This window comes from Tachyglossus aculeatus, chromosome 2 (genome assembly GCF_015852505.1).
Source record: "Tachyglossus aculeatus isolate mTacAcu1 chromosome 2, mTacAcu1.pri, whole genome shotgun sequence".
NCBI classification, from domain to species: domain Eukaryota; kingdom Metazoa; phylum Chordata; class Mammalia; order Monotremata; family Tachyglossidae; genus Tachyglossus; species Tachyglossus aculeatus.
In genome coordinates, this window is record NC_052067.1 from 16,021,466 (window position 1) to 16,047,367 (window position 25,902).

The 25,902-nt window shown below is 44.1% G+C and overlaps 1 protein-coding gene across 1 annotated transcript in view; it reads right to left on the bottom strand.

Annotated features, from left to right (window-relative positions):
• The window catches only part of C2H7orf31 (chromosome 2 C7orf31 homolog), a 41,554-nt gene that overhangs the window by 2,244 nt on the left and 13,408 nt on the right, over window positions 1-25,902 (bottom strand). The window contains exons 4-8 of the mRNA XM_038740870.1: window positions 20,080-20,109; window positions 12,104-12,288; window positions 8,505-8,593; window positions 1,019-1,193; window positions 680-771 (exon numbers count right to left, since the gene is read on the bottom strand). Of these exons, the coding sequence (XP_038596798.1) occupies window positions 680-771; window positions 1,019-1,193; window positions 8,505-8,593; window positions 12,104-12,288; window positions 20,080-20,109 (571 nt within the window). The remainder of the gene's footprint in view (window positions 1-679; window positions 772-1,018; window positions 1,194-8,504; window positions 8,594-12,103; window positions 12,289-20,079; window positions 20,110-25,902) is intronic.

Consider the following 25,902-nt stretch of genomic DNA (forward strand, 5'->3'; position numbering starts at 1 on the left):
CTCTCATTCTGAAGAGACCACTGCAACCATTCTGCGGCATTGTATTTTATCCTGGTAAAAATATTAATTTCCTATTTAAACTTTTACAAGGGATGAGGCTCTGACCTCAAACTAAATCACTGTCATGAATGCCAAATAATTCAGAGCTGGACCCACCCTTTCACTTCACCTCTAAATCCACACCCACTCAGTCCACAAGAAGGAACTGTAATCACTAAGCTGCTTGTATTTACCTCAAGTAAATACAGCCAACTCTCAATTGTTAAGAATAATTGGAAAAACCTTTGCCAAAATCATCCAGATGCACAGATAATTGCTTAAAATGCAAAGTAGACACTAATTTGCCAGCACTGATTAACATTTCCATTTAAATTGCTATTTAAACTTTCTACCTATGACAATTATTTCAAAAACTGATTGGATGAGGAGAAAACAGAGCAGATACCTTAGAGCAGAAATATGACTGACTAGAAAATGTCTTCCTGTTGTTCACAATATCTGATTCTGGAAATGCATTTTCACTCAGTTTAGAGTGGTAGTGTAGGGCATTTGAAATGGGGCAACTTCCCCTTTGTCTCTCAACAGTGAAACAGTTCATAGAGAAATCAAGAAGAAATAGAAAGGGGGTTGGAAAATTCACAGTTATTTGAATAATTGAGTTTTGACCATATTTACTTACGGGCTCTGAGTCAAACCGTTTCTCTCCAGTTAATTTAGCAGTCTCCTTTTCATGATAATCATCCAGTTCAAGAGGGTTCATGGGCCCTGAACCTTAATGGAAACATTACATGCCATTATTCTTTGGTGAGGAAAAGTAATGAATAGTGTTTAAATCGTCTTGTGGGAAACACGTCCCCAGATTACAAGGAAAGAGCATCGACAACTACCCTCAGAAAACATTTTCACCCCTTCAGTTCCTCAAGGAGTTTGGATAAAGAATTGAAAAAAAAGAATACAGTGGACTAAGCTATGGAACCATGGCCTTCAAAACGCACACATTTATAAGAGAAAATAATACCTGTGAAATCACGCTTGTGAGACGTCATCCAATTGGCTCGCTCCAGATTTCTCTGGATGTTGGCCACTCTTGCAAGGAAACTGGGGTCCCAAATATTTGAATTGGTGTTAGGAGCCAAAACTTTAGGTGGTTTGGGGTAGAATAACTGGTTGCTTCCCTGAACGGATTTAGGAAGCTGGAATACAATACAAATAGAAAGTTGGTGAAATCAAGGTTTTCCGCCAGAGAGGGCTCCAAATATCTGTGTCGAGGAAGATTCCAAAGCACTATTGATCTTATTCCCCCGGCACATGACCAACTTGTACTTCCCAAGCGCTTAGTACAGTGCTCTGCACACAGTAAGCGCTCAATAAATACGATCGATGATGATGATGATCGATGCTACGCATCTTTAAGCCAATTTAAAATTAGTTGCCGTGTCTGTGGGGAACTGCTGTAGTTTTTGAAAGCGACTTTTTCGGACAGATCTCCATTTCTAGTCCATCTTGGCAGGAGTAAATGGAAGACGCTGATGGAGCCATATACCCCTGAGCCTACCCAGAACCCACCCAGGTATTCTACTGTGAGCATATCTGCCTGACGGATAGTTAGCTTTTGGGACTTTTCTAGTCCCCAGTGTGTATGTCCTGGTTGGAGCTTGAAAGTAATGCACAGAGGACAGACAGCTCGGTGGAGAAGGTGGGAGAAGAGCAGAGGGAGCAGCAAGATGCCAAGCAGGGAGATTTCTGACCACGAACAACAAAAAAATCAATCAATGGAATTGATTGATTGGACTCCTACAATGCGAAGAGCACAATACGCTGTATTAAATACACTGTATTAAGTGACTGAACGCAAAAATCCTTACCCTCTACAGGGCAAAACAAATGAAATGCACCAGATAAGAAGAGGAGGAGAATGGAAAGATGGATACATGGATAAGCAAGTGCTTAAATAAGACTGTGTTCGATCCGCTTATATTGACTCTACTCCGGTGCTTAGAACCTAGTAAGTGCTTGACAAATACCTCAGTGATATGGTATAACACTAGACTGTAAGCTCGGTGTGGGCAGGGATTGTCTCTATTGCTGAATTGTACTTTCCAAGCGCTTAGTACAGCGCTCTGCACACAGTAAGCACTCAATAAATATGATCGAATGAATGAACGAATGTGATGATCAAATGCCGTCGAGTTGTTTTCGATTCATAGCAACTTTGTGGATTTTCATCCATAGAGCTTTCTTGGTAAAAAATACAGAAGTGGTTTACCATTGCCTTTTTCCACGTGGTAAAAACTTAAGTCTCTGCCATTGTCTTTGATCAACATTTTGATAACTTGGTCATCTGCCTTTGACTCTTTCCCAGGGTGCTGCCGTCCAGCACAGGTGAATCAGCTTTGATGCTTTGGTTTAGACCTTTTCATTACGGATAACATTGACGGGAGAATATCTCCCAATGACAAAGCTCTAAGCTTCATCGGTGACGCAAATTCTCCTGCCACAATAAGGCGTTTATTCATAGATGAGAGAACAGAACTATATGTATGTTGAAAGAAATGGCTCGGGTGGTTGGGAATGCAGAAACACGGAAGAAGTGTAAGAGTGAGAAGCAGTATGGCCTAGGGGATAGAGCAGAGGCCCGGGAGGGAATCAGAAGGACCTGCATTCTAATTCCGGCCCCATCACTTGCCTGCTGTGTGACCTTAGGCAAGTCACTTAACTTTTCTGGCACTTAGGGAGTTACACTCAAGCTTCTTAGGACCATTTTGAATGCTACCATTGTGGTTTGGGTCAAGTACGGAAGCAGTGTGGCCTAGTGAAATGAGCATGGGGCCCGGGAACCAGAGGATTTGAGCTGTAATTCCAGGTTTGTTCCTTGCCTGCTGTGTCACAACTTCTCGGTGCCTCAGTTTTCTCGTCTGTAAAATAGGGATTAAACTCCTTTCTCCTTAGACTGATCCCCATGTGGAACAGACTGCTTCTGACCCGCTTATCTTGCAACTACCCCAGCACTTAGTACAGTGTTTGGGACATAGTAGGAGCCTAACAAATACCACGATTATTATTATTATTATTATCAGATCAATGAATAGTCCCCTAGTGACCTGAAGCAGTGCATTCCTAAGTGCCTGGTTTCACTCTCGCGACTGACCTGGAACTGGAGAGAACCAGACACCCTGTGTTTTCCGGAGAAGAAATCCTGTATTAAAAGTTGTCTCCAAAAGTGACTCAGGTCTTTTGACCTCCATATATTGCTGATTTTCTACACCAACAAGTGCTTGGGATATTTATGGTGGATGCGCCTACTGAAATGCAATCTACGCAAGAACAGTACAAAGAAACAGTAGCCAACGGAAATATAAAAAGGCTTGCTCTGCGTGAGGGTTATGACACTCAATTCTGAGAAGCAATTGAGCAAACAAAAACTCTCTTAAGAATAAAGAGTTTCTGCTTAAGGGGAAAACTGGCCCCACGGTGATTCCTCTCCTAAGAGGTGAGGGCAGACCACTCTGTATTTGTTACTAGACGTTGTGGTGGCTTGAGGGGCAAAGTAGAATTTTCTGGGAAAACAGGTCTCTAAAAATAATAATGATGGTGTTTTGTTAAGCGCTTACTATGTGCCAAGCACTGTTCTAAGTGCTGGGGTAGATACAAGGTAATTAGGTTGCCCCACGTGGAGCTCACAGTCTTAATCCCCGTTTTACAGATGAGGTAACTGAGGCACAGAGAAGTTAAGTGGCTTGCCCAAAGTCACACAGCTGATAAGTGGCAGAGCCAGGATTAGAACCCACAGCCACAAATTCCCAAGCCCGGGTTCTTGCCACTAAGCCAAGTTGCTTCTCTGAAAAAGGCCTCAGCATATAGGGGACTTTCCCATTTTTGGCACATCTGAGTTTGGATTGTGTTTCAAGAGTAGGTGAGGTTGTGTTACCTGTTGTTGCATGAGTACGTGTGTAAAACATCTAAAGGTATTCCAATTTTGTCAGGCAGCATCTATTTGGAACTGCAGACTCAGTGGCAGGTGAAAAGAATAGTGACCTTCTGAAGGACCTCACATTCCAGATTTTGGCCTGGGTTTAAGATGTGGCCTGGATCTCTGGACCCTGTCCTTCTGCCAGCTTCCAAACCTTCCACTCTCAGCACTAGCCTTGGAAAATAATAATAACAACTGTGGTATTTGTTAAGCACTTTATCATGTGCCAGGTACCGTTCTAAGCGCTGGGGTGGATGCAAGCAAATCGGGTTGCACACAGTCCCTGTCCCAAATGGGCCCCACAATCTTAATCCCCATTTTACAAATGAGGTGACTGGGGCACAGAGAATAGTAATAATAATAATAATAATAATAGCATTTATTAAGCACTTACTATATGCAGAGCACTTTTCTAAGCGCTGGGGAGGTTACAAGGTGATGAGGTTGCCCCGCAGGGGGTTCACAGTCTTAATCCCCATTTTACAGATGAGGGAACTGAGGCACAGAGAAGTGAAGTGACTTGCCCAAAGTCACCCAGCTGACAATTGGCAGAATCAATCAATCAATCAATCAATTGTATTTATTGAGCACTTACTGTGTGCAGAGCACTGTGCTAAGCGCTTGGGAAGTACAAGTTGGCAACACATAGAGACAGTCCCTACCCAACAGTGGGCTCACAGTCTAAAAGGGGGAGACGGAGAACAAAACCAAACATACTAACAAAATAAAATAAATAGAAAAGATATGTACAAGTAAAATAAATATATAAATAGAGTAGTAAATATGTACAAACATATATACATATATACAGGTGCTGTGGGGAAGGGAAGGAGGTAAGATGGGGGGAGAGGGGGGATGAGGGGGGAGAGGAAGGAAGGGGCTCAGTCTGGGAAGGCCTCCTGGAGGAGGTGAGCTCTCAGTAGGGCCTTGAAGGGAGGAAGAGAGCTATCTTGGTGGATGGGCAGAGGGAGGGCCTTCCAGGCCCGGGGGATGACGTGATTTGAACCGGGATTTGAACCCATGACCTCTGACTCCAAAGCCCATGCTCTTTCCACTGAGCCTCGCTGCTTCTCCTTACCTATAATTACCTATGTGGAGTCTCTAGCTAAGTAAATATGGTTACGTGATTACTTACAGTTCTCTAGACTGTAACTCCTCCTCTAGGCTGTAAGCTCCTCGAAGTTGTATTATTCTCTCCCAAGTGCTTTGTACAGTGCAGTCAGCGCTCAATAAATACCACTAATTGGGTGATTTTTGGGTAGTCACGCATTTTGCAAACTCACGCAGCCCCACATCAGCTTAATTGAATAGCCTCCCTTGGAAACATAAGCAGTGCCAGAAAGCAGACAACTGTCTCAACGTAAATGTCTGACAAGGACTTGGAACATCCAGCTTTTTTCCCCGAACTGAGCCTTTCTTTCTTGAGCCGAAGACTGAGGGCCCAGGATGAAATTTCATCCCCAGTGTAATTCACAGGCCAGGAAACATGAGCTCAATTTTCCTGGGCTCATGGGCTGCTGTAAAACTATGACAGGACATGTGGTCATCCTATGACGGGGGCATACATTCTGTGGAGCTCCATGGGACACATGTGTTCATGAGCTGTGGGCCTCCTCTAAAGGGAAGTTGGCCCACCACATTTTGGCCAAGAGCCTTTAAATGAGAAACAATTTTGTCCTCTTAACTGTTGACCCCCTTGGTTTTTCTCTGGAGGGGTAAGTAAGTGAGTCAGGATTGGAACCCAGGTCCTTCTGTCTCCCAGGCCTGTGCTCTATCCACTAGGCCAAGCTGCTTCTCACCTCTAGATGGGCATCAGCTCCTTTCTTAGGTCAATCATTTCCTGCTTCTCTTTAAAGTTTCCCTCAAAGCCTCTTCTCCATTTTAGCCCTCATCTCCATCACCGCTTCCAGGCTTCCTTCTTTTCTCCTAATACATGCCTCCATTTTTCACTCCAAAGTTAAGACTCCAATAATTAATTGGTCAATACAGTCTTGAAAACATTGTTTCTCTACATTAGAAATTTGGTGATTTCTTTCATCTTATTTCTTTTCTCACCTTAAACTCTGCTTTTCCAGTTTAATCTGGGCTTGTGGACAGGGTATATACCCAGGGTAAGGACGTATGGATGCTTAGAAGCAGCGTGGTTCAGTGGAAAGAGCCCGGGCTTGGGAGTCAGAGGTCATGAGTTCTAATCCCGGCTCTGCCATTTGTCAGCTGTGTGACTTCGGGCAAGTCATTTCACTTCTCTGGGCCTCAGTTCCCTCATCTGTAAAATGGGCATGAATACTGTGAGCCCCACGTGGGACAACCTGATGACCTTGTATCCCCCCCACCCAGTGCTTAGAACAGTGCTTAACAAATGCCATTATTATTTATTATTATTTCTTTAGGTTCATTTTTTTCCCCAATGAACATGGCACAGCGCTTATCGATTGTAGGCACATTCCTGCTAGATTGCAAATTCTTTGAGGGCAAGGATTGTTTCTATGTAGTGTTAATTCTCCCTAGTGTTTAGTACAGTGTTTTGCACACAGCAAGCACCCAATAAATATCATTATTCATTTATTTATGTATTTTTTTTTGAGATTTGTTAAGCATTTATTATGTGCCAGGCACTGTACTAATCTCTGGGATGAATACAAGCTAACTAGGTTGGACACGCCCACACCCTACATGGGGCTCACAGACTTACATGAGGTAACTGAGGCACAGAGAAGTTAAGTGACTTGCCCAAAGTCAAACGGCAGAAATGTGGTTGAGTTGAAATTAGAACACTGGATGTCTGTTAGGTCCCTACTCTTTCTACTTGGCCACGCTGTTTATTATTTATTATCAAAAATAATAGTTGTAGTATTGTTGAGTGCCATGTACCAAACACTGAACGATGCAGTAATATTTACTGAGCGCTTAATGTGTGCAGGGCACTGTACTAAGTGCTGTTCCCTGTCCACGCTTCATCATCACCTATGCACTTGTTCCATTCCCCTTAAGCACTTGATATTCATTCCATCCCCAGCCCCACAACATTTATGTACATAGACGCAGTTGCTTCCCCTCTCTGTAATTTATTATAATATCTGCCCATCTCCCCCCTCTAACCCCTTATGTGCAGGGAAAGTAACTATCAACTCTACTGTATTGTTCATTCATTCATTCAATCGTATTTATTGAGCGCTTACTGTGTGCAGAGCACTGTACTAAGCGCTCGGGAAGTACAACTTGTTCTCTTCCAAGTGTTTAGTACAGCACTTAGCACACAGGTGGTGCTCAATAAATACCACTTCATTCATTCATTCATTCATTCATTCAATCATATTTATTGAGTGCTTACTGTGTGCAGAGCACTGTACTAAGCACTTGGGAAGTACAAGTTGGCAACATATAGAGATGGTCCCTACCCAACAGTGGGCTCCCAGTCTAGAAGGGGGAGACATACTAACAAAACATACTAACAAAATAAAATAAATAGAATAAATATGTACAAATAAAATAAATAAATAAATAGAGTAATAAATACGTACAAACATATATACAGGTAGTGTGGGGAGGGGAAGGAGGTAAGGTGGGGGTGATGGGGACGGGGAGGAGGGAGAGACTCCTTGACTGGATGATAAGCTCTGGGGTAGAAACAAGTAAATGAGGTTGGTCACAGTCTAAGTAACTGATTGATGAGAGTTTTGTGACTATGAATTCATTTTCTCTTTTCCTACATCTCCTGGGAAGATCTAAGATCTTAGCTTTTGAGGTGAGGGCAAAACAGAGGACTAAACTAGCTGCTTTCTGAGAATGCAGAGGGCCACTATCCCTGCTTGCATCCTTTTCGAACCATTTAGAGTGTTTCCATTTCAAGTGGATCATTCATTTATTCATTCATTCAATCATATTTACTGATCGTTGACTGTATGCAGAGCACTGTACTAAGTGCTTGGGAGAGTACAGTATAACAACAAGCAGACACACTCCTGCCCACAACGTGCTCATAGTCTAGAGGGGGAGACAGATATTAATATAAATAAATTATAGATATATACACATGTGCTGTGGGGATGGGAGGGAGGATGAATGAAGGAGCAAATAAGAGAGGAGCAGAAGGGAGTGGGAGAAGAAGAGAGAAGGGCTTAGTCAGGGAAGGCTTCTTGGAGGAGATGTGCTTTCAAAAAGATTTTGAAGAAGGGGAGAGCAATTATCTGTTTGATATGAGGAAGGAGGGCGTTCCAGGGCAGAGGCAGGATGTGGGCGAGGGGTCCGTGGCGAGACAGAAGAGACTGAGGGACATTGAGAAGGTTAGCATTAGAGGAATGAAATGTGGGGGCTGTGTTGTAGAAGAGCTGCGAGTTGAGGTTGGAGGGGGCAAGGCGAGTAAGTGTTTTAAAGCCAATGGTGAATGATCAGAATGATAATCAGAAAAGCAGTTAGCTAGCTAGCAGCTAGCACCTCCTATACACTCCATAATACTTTCTGGCAGAGGTTATTTCTTTGTTTTACTTAAAACCAAACAGGCACTTATGCACAAATCAAAGCAGTAGCTACTTACGTGAAAATACATGTGTTGACCTGGCCACCATAAAGGTTTCTTCTGGGAGTCCGAGGGGAAATCAATGACTTCATGTCTGTATGGATTACCTGAAATTTTCAGGAAAAAGCACCGTTGGCTATTACACTATTTGGAGTGCTCTCATGCTCCTGAAAAGTCTGAAACAATTTGGAATCAAGTTTTTACTTGTTCATGCTAAGGACCGAAGGAAAGCAATACGCAGAGACGGACTTACATTTGGGTTAGCATTTCAGAAGGGTTCAGTGTTCCCTTGAGGTCGCTGGACGGAGGTGGTTTTGATTTCTGAGGCGTTTTCCTGATCAGATGGGCTGGCACAGACATTGTCTGGGAAATCCTGTGAGTTTAGCACCCTCTGCTGCAGTACTAAGGAGCTCATCTCAAGTTCTCTGTCAAAGGACTGAAAAAAGCTTCTGAATGCTGTCTGTGTTCTAGACTGTAGGCTCCACAATCAATCATATCTATTGAGCGCTAACTGTGTGCAGAGCACTGTACTAAGAGTGGACGGGATCATGTCTTCCAACTCTATTGCTTTGTACTCTCCCAAGCACTTAGTAGAGTGCTCCACACATAGCAAGTGCTCAGTAAATACCACTTTGATTGACTGATTGGTTTCTGAGGTCCCTCCTTAGTCTATATAGCTTAGCCCCCACAGGCTGACCACCCTTGTAGGGAGCAACTGAGGAGATTGCTAGGATAACGGTTCTTTTACTGATCGGCTTTACGGGGAATATAGCCTGGCCTCCATGGACCCCAAGGTAAATCCTAAGCAGAAAGAAGCTCTGCTCACTCCCGTCTAGGAACCCAGTTATTATTACATTTGTTGAGTGAGAAAGAGTCCGAGCTGTGTGGAAGCCTGCGATACCAAATGCCGTATTCCTGCCGGGAAAGATCTGGGTGAGAGATGGTCAAATTGGCCTCCTGCCACTTAAATCTCCACAGAGAGAAGCAACTGAGGAAGAAAGTGGACTACAGCCTTCCCTCAGCTCCTTCTGGTCTGGATAGCTTCTTATAAATCCAGCCCGTATTTCTGCAGCTAATTAAAATGGGTACAACTGGTGACGGCCCTGAGTTACCCTGCTATGCTAAAACAGGAAATCTGTCTGCGGCACCAAGCTAGTAGATGTTGTTTAAACGGCAGTTTGTTAACCAGTGGAATCTTCTGCGGGACGGAGAGCCATGTCCAGAAGGGCGCTGTGTTTCTAGGTCTTCTGGCTCCAAAGATGTTAATGGTCAGGGTCTGAGACTTGAGGAAAAAGTCTGAGACTGGGAGTCAGGATATCTGGGTTCTCCTCCCCCTCTCCATCCCCCCTGCCTTACCTCCTTCCCTTCCCCACAGCACCTGTATATATGTATATATGTTTGTACATATTTATTACTCTATTTATTTATTTTACTTGTACATATCTATTCTATTTATTTTGTTAATACGTTTGGTTTTGTTCTCTGTCTCCCCCTTCTAGACTGTGAGTCCACTGTTGGGTAGGGACCGTCTCTATATGTTGCCAACTTGTACTTCCCAAGCACTTAGTACAGTGCTCCGCACACAGTAAGCGCTCAATAAATACAATTGATTGATTGATTGATTGATTGTTACTAGTGGTCCAGGGGGCCACCAGACAGACAGTGTGCCAGCAGCAGAATAAACACAGAAAGACACAAGATCTCCAGAGAGAGCCTGCATCAGTCCAGGGCAGATAATCTGGTCATCTCCAGAACTGCTCCAGGGAAAAGATTCCTGCATCTGAGCATCGATGCAGAGATCTCTCAAGGAAAATCACCTCACATACTATCAACGGAAGGGGAGGAATCAGTCCAGTTTACATCATCTGGAGTGAAATTTGAGATTTTTTGGGGTTTCCTGGAGGAATTTCCTTTGAGAAGAGCTTAACAGAGAAGAGATAGCCCCGGATACTATCAGCAAAAGGCAAAGGACTCTGTTGGCCTGGAAATGAAGTGGAGGAGCCTGGGAAGCAGTTGAGCATTTGGATTCCTTTGGCTATAAAAGGCTCCAGGCTTTGCTGCAAAGATGTGCGTGTCTACCAGACGATGCTGGGATGGTGTATCCTGGAATGTGGTGCCCCTGGGTCTCTTTAATAAAGAGGATCTATTGAAAACTATAAAACTGGTGTGTATGGTCACTTTGGCAGTGGTTACCTAGAGGACAGTCCTGTTAACTATGTGGGCCAGAGGGAACAGTTTCCAATCTCAGTTCTGCCACGGCGTGACCTTGGGCAAGTCTCTCTATGTATCAGGATTTCCTCATCTGTAAATTGGGGTTAAAATACCTTCTCTTCTTACCTCTTAAATTTTTGAGCCCCATAAGGGATAGGGACTATGTCTGAACTGATTTTTTTGGATGTACTGTGTGCTTGGCCCGTAAGTGCCTATTAAATACTATAAAAATACCATTGCAGAAGGAGACATGAAGGTACTGAATACTCTTTTTATGGTATTTAAGTGCTTACTATGTGTCATACACTGTTCTGAGGACTGAGGTAGGTAGTAAAAGTTAATTAAGACACAGTTCCTGTCCCACATAGGGCTCACAGTCTAAGTAAGAGTCTAAGTCTAAGTGCTTAGTACAGTGTTCTGCACACAGTAAGCGCTCAATAAATACGATTGATTGATTAAGTAAGAGGGAGAACAGGTATTTAATCCTCATTTTACAGCTGAGGAAACTGAGGCACAGAGAAATGATTAAACTTGCTCAAGGTCACAAAGCAAGCAATTGACAGAGCTGGGATTAGAACCCAGGTCCTCTGACTCCCTCTGACTGTCAGCCTGTGCTCTTTCCATAGGCCATGGAAAGAGTCTAATAGATATTCCCCAAATATCACCAAGTGACAAAATGTTGAATTAAACTCAGATAATAATAATAATGGTGGCATTTATTAAGCACTTACTATGTGCAAAGTACTGTTCCAAGTGCTGGGGAGACTACAAGGTGATCAGGTTGTCCCATGGGAGGCTCACAGTCAATCCCCATTTTACAGATGAGGTATCTGAGGCACAGAGAAGTTAAATGACTTCCCCAAAGTCACACAGTGGACAATTGGCAGAGGTGGGATTTGAACTCATGACCGCTGACTCCAAAGCCCGTGCTCTTTCCACTGAGCCATGCTGTTTCTCTGCTCAGATAACCAAGCAATAGTAGCTGATCCATTAGAGGAGAACCGCTTAATATAGAAAACCATTTTTGGAGGCTATTTTCTTCCTGAACTCTGAATCATTAACAGTCGAGAGGCTCACGTTTGAATTCTGAGAGGGAGAGACTTTCCTTTCCAAGCGTGCCTTAGGAACAACACACTCATTTTCAGAAGAATAAAGACCATGGTACCTGTTAGGCATTTATTATGTATCAAGCACCGTACTAAGTGCTGGGATAGATAGAAGATCGTCAGCTTGGACAGAGTTACTGTCCCAAATGGGGCTCACAGCCTAAGTAGGAGAGAGGGCAGGTTGTAGAGTACTTGGGGCATAGTAAGCACTTAACAAATGCCATCGCTTAATTTCATTATTGATAGATTTTTGAATAGAACAAAACCAGCAGCATCCTGGAAACAGAAAATGGCCTTTACCTTTTGTCTTCTTCAAAACTGTTGCATCATAATTCTTGGTAGGCATGGTGGGAGGGAATGGTTGCTGTCCAGCTGCTAGGATACCCGTGTTTTGATCCCCGGGTGACGTAAAAGGTGGGAACAAAGCACATCTAGGAATGTGAGTGTGATAGGGATGCTCAGTTGGAAATGGCATGCACAGTTGTCTTGGGTTTGGTTTCGCAAAGGGAAAAAAGAAGGAAAATAAATAAGTTAGTAGAATTTAATCCTACTCTACATCAATGAAAATGAAACCATCTTAAAATTGTCACATATTCACCTGAAGAATAAAATCATTTTCTATTAGAAGACCTCTTTTCATTCCAGTTAATGAAACAGTGATTTCATTCATTCATTCATCCAATGAATCATATTTATTGAGTGTTTACCGTATACAGAGCACTGTATTAAGCACTTGGGAGAGTACAATATACAGACACATTCCCTGCCCACAATGAGCTTACGGTCTAGAGGGGTTTACAGAGGAGTCCCTGGTGCCCACAATTTCCCAGGCCAGGGGCACAGCTCAGCTGGAAGGAGACGAGAGGGAGGTGCCTTGTGGACTTGGTCCCAGCTCTACCACTTGTCTGCTGTGTGACCCTGGGCAAGTCGCTTCCCTTCTCTGGGCCTCAGTTACCTCATCTGTAAAATGGGGATTGAGACCGTGAGCCCCAAGTGGGACAGAGACTGTGTCCCACCTGCTTTGCTTGTATAATAATAATGATGGCATTTATTAAGCGCTTACTACATGCAAAACACTGTTCTAAGCACTGGGGAGGTTACAAGGAGATCAGGTTGCCCCACGGGGGGCTCATAGTCTTAATCCCCATTTTACAGATGAGGGAACTGAGGCCCAGAGAAGTTAAGTGACTTGCCGAAAGTCACACAGCTGACAATCGGCAGAGCCGGCATTCGAACCCCTGACTCTTTCCACTGAGCCACGCTGCTTCTCTGGGTAGGGACTGTCTCTATATGTTGCCGACTTGTACTTCCCAAGCGCTTAGTACAGTGCTCTGCACACAGTAAGCGCTCAATAAATATGATTGATGATGATGATGATTCTCTAAATGCTGCGTCCACCACAGCATTTAGTACAGTGCCTGGCGCATAGTAAGCACTTAACAAATACCATCATTATCATTATTATCATTATAAAATGTATGTGCTTTCAGGGCTGTGACCCCAGAGGTGAATCTGGCTCATTTCCACACGTCGTTTGTTTGTTTCCAGTATTTGTTAAGCGCTTTCTACATGCTGGGCACTGTGCTCAGCAATGGGGTAGATACAAGCTAACCAAGTTGGACGCAATTTATGTCCCACAAGAGGCTCATAGTCTTAATCCCCACTTTCCAGGTGAGGTAACTGAGGCACCAAGAAGTGAAGCAACTTCCAACAGCAGACAAGTGGCAGAGTGGGATTAGAACGCAGGTCCTTCTGATTCCCGGGCCCCGCGTCTATCCACTGGGCTGCCACGCTGCTTCTCGGTTGGGGCTTGCCTCCCTCCTGCTGCTGCTGCTGCCTGGGCTGGGCCGGATCGAGCGACGCCCTGGACTTCTGGACTCTGCCACGCTCACGGAGGGGTGGTGGTTCAAGTGCCACTGGGGCAAAATGACGCCCTTTTCCCTAGAAGCCAAGAACTGTGGATGTAATTGCTCCCACAGCATTGGTGCCTGTGAGCGCCAAGGACTGATCCACGTTAATGAAATCTCCTACACTTCCCCTCCGCCGCCACTGTATTCCTATCCCGCTCAATTCAATCATTGACGGGCAAGAAGGGCTCTGACCCTGTTGAAGCTGAGGACCACCCGAAAGGTTTGGGGGAGTCATTTCAATTAGGAATCAACATTTTAATCGACCCCCAGGGCAATGGCTTGTCCAGAGGTGCATTCCTCCCCGGAGCTGATGCCAGAGGGGGAGTCTTTCTAATATCCCTACATCTGCCAATATTCACGCATCACTAGTGACTTTCCCGTCATTGGTCGTATCTCCTTGGGCAAACCTAATGGAAAACTGATTTTTTTTTTGAGAAGCCGCCTCCTGTTTTTAATGACTTTGACAACATTCCCCATGATAACCCACGTCAGCAGGATTTACTGCGGTGCTCTTGGCTATAAGTCAGCAATTAAGGATTCAAAAGTGTTGGGCTATTTTCCCTTGAGAGCGTTTCCCCATAGCAGGGACACCGGGTTGGCTTTAGAACCGCTGCTTGGGGCTGGTGGTTTTGTATTGACTTCTCTTCCACCACTGCCACAGCATGATGGACTCTGGGAGGGGAGGAGAAGGGGAGGCTGCCTTGAGGCTTGTCTGCGAGGGAGAGGGGAAAGAATAGAAGCCTTGCCAACTTGTACTTTCCAAGCACTTAGTACAGTGCTCTGCACACAGTAAGTGCTCAATAAATACGATTGAATGAATGAATGAAGTCTGGAGAAACCCCAAATGCTATCAGTCTGATGAATGTGCTGATGGCAGCACTCATTCATTCATTCATTCATTCATTCATTCATTCAATTGTATTTACTGAGAGCCTACCGTGTACAAAGCACTCTACTAAGCGGTCGGGAGAGTACAATATAACAATAAACAGACAGGCAGAAATCTGAGGCTTCGACTGGCTCGCAATTGCCAAGATCATCTCTGACTCTCTGATAGCTGGGTCCTCAGACATTCAGACCCAGAAAGGGAAAACTCCACCCGAAAATTCCTTTCAGGTAATATGCCAGCCTCCACGCAAACAAGGTCGCTTACTTTTGACTCTCTTTCACTCCTGACATCAACCACTTCATCCCATCCTTCGACGACAATGCGCTAGCTGTTCACCTGTTCCTTGACTGTTCTGCTCCTTTCCCGCTGATGAATAAAATCGACGTCATGGCCCCATAGTGTTCCTCTTTCATTCAGTCATATTTATTGAACGCCTACTGTGTGTGAAGCACTGTACTAGGCACTTGGAAGAGTACAATATAACAACAAACGGACACATTCCCTGCCCATAAGCAGTTCACTCCTCTGGCAGGATGCACTGCTAGGTTGGCAGGTGAGAGTTAACCACTGCAATCGCAGCCCCACGGCACTTAGGTACACATCCGTAATTTATTTGTGTTAATGTCTGTCTCCCCCTCTAGATTGTAAGCTCGTTGTGGACAGGGAATGTGTCTACCAATTCTGTTATATTGAACTACCCCGAGCGCTTAATACGGTGCTCTGCAGACAGTAAAGCTTCAATAAATATGATTGACTGACCGATGGCTATTGCTTCTTAGGGTCTGTGACATCATCAGGCTGTGCTTCCATGTGTCACACTGAAGGACATTCCTTCATTCATTCATTCAATCGCATTTATTGAGCGCTTACTGTGTGCACCGCACTGTATTAAGCGCTTGGAAAGTACAATTTGGCAATAGATAAGAGACAGTCCCTACACAACAACAGGCTCACAGTCTAGAAGGGGGAGACAGACAACAAAACAATAACATCAATAACATCAAAAAAATAGAATTACAGATATATACAAAGCATTAGTAAAATAAATAGAATAATAAATATGTACAAATATACACAAGTGCTGTAGGGTGGCGAGGAGACACACTGTGACATATCGCTGCCCCACTGGGTAAGTCACACCGAATAAAGCAGTGTGGCTCAGTGGAAAGAGCCCAGGCTTGGGAGTCAGAGGTTGTGGGTTCTAATCCTGATTCCGCCACTTGTCAGCTGGGTGACTTTGGCCAAGTCACTTAACTTCTCTGTTCCTCAGTTACCTCATCTGTAAAATGGGGATTAAGACTGTGAGCCCCACATGAGACAACCTGATTATCTTGTATCTACCCCAGTGCTTAGAACAGTGCTTGGCACATAGTAAGTGCTTAACAAAACCATTGTTATTATTATATCATTGCAATGCTGGGTAAGTCAAACTGAATGACACACTGTGACACAACATTGCACCACTGGGTAAGTCAAGGCCCTACTGAGAGCTCACCTCCTCCAGGAGGCCTTCCCAGATTGAGCCCCCTCCTTCCTCTCCCCCTCCTCCCCCTCTCCACCCCCCCACCTTACCTCCTTCCCTTCCCCACAGCACCTGTATATATGTATATATGTTTGTATATTTATTACTCTATTTATTTATTTTACTTGTACATATCTATTCTATTTATTTTATTTTGTTAATATGTTTTGTTTTGTTCTCTGTCTCCCCCTTCCAGACTGTGAGCCCACTGTTGGGTAGGGACCGTCTCTATATGTTGCCAACTTGGACTTCCCAAGCGCTTAGTACAGTGCTCTGCACACAGTAAGTGCTCAATACATACAATTGATTGATTGATTGATATTGAAGGACACACTCTGACAGAGCACTACACCACTGGGTAAGTCACACTGAGTGACACACTGTGACCCATCACTGTCCCTCTGGTTAAGTCACATTGAAGGACACACTGTGACACATTAAGCGCTTAGTACAATTAAGCGCTTAGTACAGTGCTCTGCACATAGTAAGCACTCAATAAATACGATTGATGATGATGATGACACATCACTGCACCACTGGATAAGACAGTGAATGACCCGCTGGCGAAGTCACACTGAATGACCCAATCTCACATAGCACTACACTGCTAAGTCACACTGAACAACACACTACACTGCATGACACACTGTGATGGACCCCTGCACCCCTGGGTAAGTCACACCGAATGACACACTGTGACACAGCACTACATGCCTGGGAAAGCCACACTGAAGGACACACTATGTGACACCACATAGCAGCCTGGCTCAGTGGAAAGAGCCCGGGCTTTGGAGTCAGAGGTCATGGGTTCCAATCCCGGCTCTGCCACTTGTCAGCTGTGTGACTCTGGGCAAGTCACTTCACTTCTCTGGGCCTCAGTTCCCTCATCTGTAAAATGGGCATTAAGACTGTGAGCCCCAAGTGGGACAACCTGATCACCTTGTATCTTCTGCAGCGCTTAGAACAGTGCTTTGCACATAGTAAGCACTTAATAAATACCATTATTACTATTATTATAGCTGCTGGAGAAGTCACACTGAAGGGCACACACTGGAACACATCACAACATCATGGGATAATGGAATTTACGATCTTATTAACAACACTGATTTTATGGATGACCAGGAAGATTTAAACAAACTAAAGAATTCATTCGATCGTATGAAGCCCTTGCATATCGGAGGTTAATTACACTACCTCTTCCCAGAGGCAAGTACTAAACAACCTATCCCTTTTTTCCCCAGGAGGCATTCTATGTTCTCTGGTGCCTCAGAGGAGCGGGTCACTGAGACTCAGCTCTGAGAAAATTTTCTACTTATCCTGCCTCATCAGGGGACCTGGACCTAATTTTCTACTGATGGAATCATCTTGGCACAATTTCAGAACATTCTATTTTCATTATTATTTTCATTAAGTCCTGTGTTAATCACAGAGAAATGAGCAAATGGTAATTTAAGTGAAGCAGCGTGGCTCAGTGGATAGAGCCCGGGCTTGGGAGTCAGGGGTCATGGGTTCAAACCCCGGCTCCACCACCGGTCAGCTGTGTGACCTTGGAAAGCCGCTTAACTTCTCTGGGCCTCAGTTACCTCATCTGTAAAATGGGGATGAAGATTGTGAGCCCCATGGGGGGCAACCTGATCACCTTGTATCCCCCCAGCGCTTAGAACAGTGCTTTGCACACAGTAAGCGCTTAACAAATGCCATCATTATTATTATTATAGTAAGCACTTAACAAATACCACTATTATTATTATTAAGTCACTAAGAGATGATTAGACCCATTGTTGGGTAGGGGCCGTTTCTATATGTTGGCGACTTGTACTTCCCAAGCGCTTAGTACAGTGCTCTGCACACAGTAAGCACTCAATAAATAGTGTAATTTTTTACTCTATTTATTTATTTATTTATTTTTATGTTGCCAATTTGTACTTCCCAAGCGCTTAGTAAAGTGCTCTGCACATAGTAAGCGCTCAATAAATACGATTGATGATGATGATGATGATGATGATAAATATAATTGAATGAATGAATTAGAGCTTAAAGGCCAGCCGGATAGTAAATGGGGGAAAAAATTTGACAAAAACATAAGTCTGTCCATTCCTGTGATTGCATTACTGGTTTAAGGAATCTAAAGTGCTCAGGGCTTTATGTGAGCCCACTGGGGGATATATTAAATGCACTTGCATGTTTTGGTTTCAGCACTACACCCAAGAGTTTTTACTTCACTACCATTTTATTTTACATTTAAGACAGACCTTCACATAGGGGAGATGAGGGTTTTCTGAGGAATGCCCCATTGCTCTGACTGGGGTTTTTGTTTTTTCCTTTCATTTTCAAAGTCTTAATTTGTGGCAAGTGGATTCATTGAACAAAAATGTTTGGTTTCAAATAAAGGAAACTAACTGACAGCCCTGAAAAATTCATGCAATTTTTGTGTTTCCCCTCTCGCACCGCCTTTTTCTTCTCCTCACCTCACCCCTTCCTCCCTTTCCCGTATTATATGCTGTTTTATTCCATCTTTCTCTCTTGGCTTCTCTCTCTCCTCCTTTATGTCTCTGTCTTTCTTCCATTTCTCTATAATTCATTGAATCGTATTTATTGAGAGCTCACTGAAGAGCACTGTACTAAGCATGGGGGAAAGTATAATACAGCAATAAAGATAGACAATCGCTGCCCACAATGACTTGTACTTCCCAAGTGCTTAGTACAGTGCTCTGCACACAGTAAGTGCGCAATAAATACGATTGAATGAATGAATGAGCTCACAGTCTGGGAGGGACGTGGGGGGTGAGGGAGGAATATAGTAATAGTGATATTTGTTAAGTATTTACTATACACCAAGCACTACACTAAGCGCTGAGGTGGATGTAAAATAATCAGATAGGACCCAGTCCTCGTCTCACATGGGGATCCCGGTCAAAGGAGGAATGAATAACAGGTATTTATTTAATGCTTATTTTACAGATGGGGAAAACAAGGCACAGAGAGATGAACCAACTTGCCCAAGGTCACAGAGCGGGCAAGTGGTGGAGCCGGGATTAGAATCTGGATTAGTACCCTGATTTTCAGTCATTTGTTCATTCAATCGTATTTACTGAGCACTTACTGTGTGCAGAACACTGTACAGAGTATTTGGGAGAGCACAGTATAACCATAAACAGATTCATTCCCTGCCCACAATGAGTTTACAGTCTAGAGGGGGAGACAGAAATTAATATAAATAAATAAATCACAGATATGTACATAAGTGCTGTGGGGCTGGGGTGGGGGCGAGCAAGTCAGGGAGACACAGAAGAGAGAGGGAGAAGAGGAAAGGAGGGCTCAGTCAGAGAAGGTCTCTTGGAGGAGATGTACTAGCGCTCAATAAATACGATCGAGTGAATGAATTTCCAGAACGTATTTTTCTCCTCTCTGGTCTCCTGCTGCCTTTGACTGGCAGAAATAAAGCACAGGGAGGATCTGTTTTCTCACCCACCCAAATCCTTTACACTCAGTTAACCCCCCGATTAACCTCAGTTTACCCAGTAGTCTTCCCAGGAGTCCCAATCTATTACAATACATTGGAGGTATTTCCAGCAAGGAATTAGGGAAAAACATGAACTTCTTGGGGCTGAATCTAGAGAGCTAAAAGAAGAGTCCGTGGAGGAAAAAAAATGAAGTAGAAAGATCTGCCATTAAGCCCTTGAAGCCATAGTTATGGAAGCAAGACCTTAAATTTTCTCTGCAGAAACTTTGCCTCCAAGGTGTCACAAAACTCTAGTGTTCACATTAAACACTCACTTGCAGCTGTTAGGACACAGAGCAATAATAAAACGCTACCTGCAGTGTACTTTTCCTGCAAATAGTTCAAAGTGCTTTCATGAATCACATCTCATTTGACCTCCCTTCTTCCTTGTGAGGTAGGTAATAAAACATTCCTGATTACACTAAAAGAGAAGTAATGTAGCATACTCACTCAGCTTCGGTGCTAGGTGGTTTAGGAAGCCTAGGATAAAAAACAAGACAAAACAAAAAATGCCTTAGGTCATTCTCTTTAGAAGGGGCACTTTTTATTCCTCAAACTCGATCAGATGGGAAATCCTGGTGCTTCAAAACAGTCCAACTCCACGCTAATTCATTCAATCGTATTTATTGAACGCTTACTGTGTGCAAAGCACTATACTAAGCATTAATATTACTGTCGACGCTTCTCTTAATTACCCCTCTGGAACTCTGAAACATACTTACGGATCGTAACGCTTTCGTTAGTTTGTTCTTTCTCATGTTTCTTTCCTGTTGGGTTTTGCTCGTTTTTCCCCGCCTCTGACGGGTGAGTCCGGAGGTTATTAATTTTGCTAATTGTTTCTAATGGTACTAGTACACAGGGCAGTGGGGTGAGTTCATATTGACACTGGCTCTCAAAACCCTGGCAGCAAGTCAGAGAGTCACTGACATCAGACCTGTGGGACAATCTTATGACCTGACACAACCTGGGAATGTTGGAAATGTTGCCCAGGTGGAAATGATATTTGAGCACTTTGTGAACTTTCCCCCTTAGTCCAAAATTGCATTTATCTTTTGGTAGTAGATGAAGCGATAATTATAATCAGCCACCGGACTCAAACTTTCCAGTGAGCCAGCCCCGGCCTACCCCTTTTTTCTTTCTCCTTCCTCTACTTCCTCTTTTTTTTCCCTCTTCTCCCCTTTTCCCATTAGAATCCTCTCTCCTTTCCTCCTCTCTTTCCTTTTCACCCCAGCTTCCGGCCCCCATTAGCTTGACTGTGACTGTTTTATTACATTTTATTTTATTTTGTTAATACGTTTTGTTTTGTTGTCTGTCTCCCCCTTCTAGACTGTGAGCCCACTGTTGGGTAGGGACTGTCTCTATATGTTGCCAATTTGTACTTCCCAAGTGCTTAGTACACTGCTCTGCACATAGTAAGTGCTCAATAAATACGATTGATGATGACAGCACTGGTTTCCCCAGTGAAGTGGTCGCTAAGGTGTTCCATCCTAATTTGCCAAGGACGTGGGTGGTATGAAAAATATGGGAGCAAGGAAGGGGCCAAGGATGGGGCATGGAGAGAAAAGAGGGGGCCAGAGAGGCGGCTTGTTCCTTAATTTCCTTCCCACCTTGGCCACACAAAATGAAGGACAATGTGTTGGCTACTGATGGGCAAGCCTTTCCTTTGAATTATTGTTATAAAAAGAATAAAAAAAACTGTGGTATTTGTTAGGTGCTTTTTATATGCCAAACACTCTACTGGGGCAGATACAAGATATTCAGCCTGGACGCAGTTCATTTTCCACATGGGACTCACAGTCATTCATTCATTCATTCATTCAATCACATTTATTGAGCGCTTACTGTTGGGTAGGGACCATCTCTATACGTTGCCAACTTGTACTTCCCAAGCGCTTAGTACAGTGCTCTGCACACAGTAAGTGCTCAATAAATACGATTGATTGATTGATTGATTGCAGAGCACTGTACTAAGCGCTTGGGAAGTCCAAGTTGGCAACATATAGAGATGGTCCCTACCCAACAGAGGGCTCACAGTCTAGAAGGGGGAGACAGACAACGAAACAAAACATATTAACAAAATAAAATGAATAGAATAAATATGTACAAGTAAAATAGAGTAATAAATATGTACAAACATATATATATATATGTTTGTGTATATATATATATATATATATATACAGATGCTGCGGGGAGGGGGAGAGGGAGAGGAAGGGGGGACTGGAGGAGGCCTCCAGTCGTAATCCGAATTCTTCGGATGAGGAAAGTGAGGCACAGAGAAATTGTGACTTGCCCAGATCACACAGTAGGCAAGTGGCAGAGCTGGCTCTGACTCCTAGTCCTATGCCTTTTCTTGTTTTTGTATTTATTAAGCGCTATGTACCAGGCACTGTACTAAGCACTGGGGTAGATACAAGATAATGAGGTTTGCCAGAGTCCTTGTCCCACATGGGGTTCACAGTCTTAATCCCCATTTTACAGATGAGTTGACTGAGGCCCAGAGAAGTGAAGTGCCTTGTCCAAGGTCACACAGCCGACAAGTGGCGGAGCTGGAATTAGAACCCAGGTCCTCTGAAACCCAGGCCTGTGCTTTTCCACTGGGTCGCACACTGTTCCAGTATTGGGCTTTGTGTCCCAAGTACCACTGGGTTGACTAATCCCAAATCCAACTGATCAATGAGATTTTGAATTAAATGTTGGCATGGAATTAACTGTTCAGGTTAAAAGCAAAGGGAAGCAGCGTGTCTCAGTGGAAAGAGCACGGGCGCTTAAAGCAATGCTTTGCGCATAGTAAGTGCCTAATAAATGCCATAAAAAAAGTCAGAGGTCACGGGTTCAAACCCCGGCTCCGCCAATTGTCAGCTGTGTGACTTTGGACAATTCACTTAACTTCTCTGTGACTTAGTTACCGCATCTGTAAAATGGGGATTAAGACTGTGAGCCCCCCGTGGGACAACTTGATCACCTTGTATCCTCCCCAGCAATTAGAACAGTGCTTTGCACATAATAAGCACTTAAATGCCATCAAAAAAAAAAAGCATGGCCTTGGAAGTCAGAAGTCATGGGTTCAAACCCAAGCTCCACCAATTGTCAGCTGTGTGACTTTAGGCAAGTCACTTCACTTCTCTGGGCCTCAGTGACCTCATCTGTAAAATGGGGATTAAGACCGTGAGCCCCCCGTGGGACAACTTGATCACCTTGTATCCCCCCAGTGCTTAGAACAGTGCTTTGCACATAGTAAGTGCTTAATAAATGCCATCAAAAAAAAGAGCATGGGCTTGGACGTTAGAGGTCATGGGATCAAATCCCAGCTCCACCAATTGTCAGCTGTGTGACTTTGGGCAAGTCACTTCACTTCTCTGTGACTTAGTTACCGCATCTGTAAAAATGGGGATTAAGACTGTGAGCCCCCCATGGAACAACTTGATCACCTTGTATCCCCCCAGCGCTTAGAACAGTGCTTTGCACATAGTAAGCCCTTAATAAATGCCATCAAAAAAAAAAAAAAGAGCATGGGCTTGGAAGTCAGAGGTCATGGGTTCAAACCCCGGCTCTGCCAATTGTCAGCTGTGTGACTTTGGGCAAGTCACTTCACTTCTCTGTGACTTAGTTACCGCATCTGTAAAAATGGGGATTAAGACTGTGAGCCCCACCTGGGACAAGATGATCACCTTGTATCCACCCCAGCTCTTAGAACAGTGTTTTGCACATAGTAAGCGCTTAACAAATGCCAACATTATTATCATTATTATTATTATTATCAACAAATGGATTAAACATTCAAAGTGTAAAGCACACTGAAGTGTTTGGGAACTCATGAAACTCAAAGCAAACCATTTTCTGGATCCCTATTGGCCCATTAGCCATATTGGCCATAGAGAAGCCGCGTGGCTCAGTGGAAAGAGCCCGGGCTTTGGAGTCAGAGGTCGTGGGTTCAAATCCCTGCTCCGCCAGCTGTCAGCTGTGTGACTTTGGGCAAGTCACTTCACTTCTCTGGGCCTCAGTTCCCTCATCTGGAAAATGGGGATGAAGACTGTGAGCCCCCCGTGGGGCAACCTGATCACCTTGTATCCTCCCCAGCGCTTAGAACAGTGCTTTGCACATAGTAAGCGATTAATAAATGCCATTATTATTGTTATTATTATTAATTTTACAGTGAAGTATAAAAGCGGCCGCTCTTCAAAGTGGAAACAGGCAGAAAAACTTGGAATATTAAGTTTAAATGTTCCTTTGGTGCCCTCGAGTGGCTAAACCTTACGTTGTCTGACATCTTCATCAAATTTCTAATTCAATATCAGTTCCTTGCCTCGAATAAAACAACGTCGACTAAATACCAGGCCCTAAACACGCTAATTCTAACAGAAAACTCAATGGCTAGTTTGATCGCTCCTTCAGAGCTAAGTCCATCCTATGTGCCGATGGGATTTTTCTTTGTTTATTCTTATTTGGTGTGTACATGCCAATACGGATGGAACACAGAGCAATGTATTTGTTTCTTTTTGGGCACAGATAATGAAAAGGCTAGAAAACAGGGTGGTAAAGCCTCCGTTATCCAGACTGTCCAGATGCCTGATCTTCCAGAACATTGAGATTACAGTACTTTGTGGTGGTGCGCGCATTTTAGGGGACCATTGCCACCTCCAGATGGTAAGCAGTGAGGTGGGTGCCTTGGAATACATTAACTGGGAAGGGGGGAGACAAGAGTGGGGGAGTGGTGGGATATTTGGACAGCCAAAGGTGAGAAATGTAAAATCTCCCTTTGGAATAATAATAATAATAATAATAAAGTCATTTATTAAGTGCTTACTATGTGCAAAGCACTGTTCTAAGCGCTGGGGAGGTTACAGGGGGATCAGTTTGTCCCACGGGGGGCCTCACAGTCTTAATTCCCATCTTACAAATGAGGTAACTGAGGCACAGAGAAGTTAAGTGACTTGCCCAAAGTCACACAGCTGACAACTGGTGGAGCTGGGATTTGAACCCCTGACCTCTGACTCCAAAGCCTGTGCTCTTTCCACTGAGCCACGCTGAAGTGGCGCCTGTGTCCACGGGGATCTTGGCGGGGGCACAAAGGCCTTCTTCTAGACTGTGAGCCCACTGTTGGGTAGGGACCGTCTCTATATGTTGCCAACTTGTACTTCCCAAGTGCTTAGTACAGTGCTCTGCACACAGTAAGTGCTCAATAAATACGATTGATTGATTGATTGATTGATTGATTGAAGCAAAGTGTGGATGGCTCAGGGGTCTCCTGGAGAAACACTCCAGGTTTGGGGGTTTGAACGGCTTCCGTGTGACATCATGATGATGCTGTACGGAATATGGATCGAGGTGGCAAATCATTTCCTGTCTCAGGCGGGCGAAAAGTCTGAAGCCGGGCTTGGGGTCACAATGAACTGGGGCTATCACAGATGTCAGAGGTTCAGGGAGCTGATCTCCAGTGACCTTGAAGGGGATAATAATAATAATAATAATAATAATGATGATGGCATTTGTTAAGCGCTTACTATGTGCAAAGCACTATTCTAAGCCCTGGGGAGGTTACAAGGTGATCAGTTTGTCCCACGGGGGGCCTCACAGTCTTAATCCCCATTTTACAGATGAGAGAACTGAGGCACAGAGAAGTTAAGTGACTTGCCCAAGGTCACACAGCTGGCAAGCGGCAGAGCCAGGATTTGAACCCATGACCTCTGACTCCCAAGCCCGTACTCTTTCCACTGAGGCATGCTGCTTCTCTGATCACAGCAACAACACTACATCGAGTGCCTCGATGTAGTGTGATTTAAAAATTTGCCTCCATCTTTTTTTTTTAATAGGCATTTGTTAAGCGCTTACTATGTGCAAAGCACTGTTCTAAGCGCTGGGGAGGATACAGGGTGATCAGGTTGTCCCATGTGGGGCTCACAGTCTTAATCCCCATTTTACAGATGAGGTAACTGAGGCACAGTGAAGTTAAGTGACTTGCCCAAGATCACACAGCAGACATGTGGTGGAGTCGGGATTTGAACCCATGACCTCTGACTCCAAAGCCCGTGCTCTTTCCACTGAGCCACGCTGCTTCTCTATCTTTATTCTGGCTATTTTTTTTCTTAGGCTAGTTATTCCCCTCCTCTAAGCCGTAAACTCAATATGGGCAGGGAATGGGTCTGCTAATTCTGTCGTATTTCAAGCACTTAGTACAGTGCTCTGCACAAAGTAAGTGCTCAATAAGTAGCCTTGATTGATTGATTGATTGAATTGGCAGGCAGGCCCATTAGACATCTGTTGGATACCTGC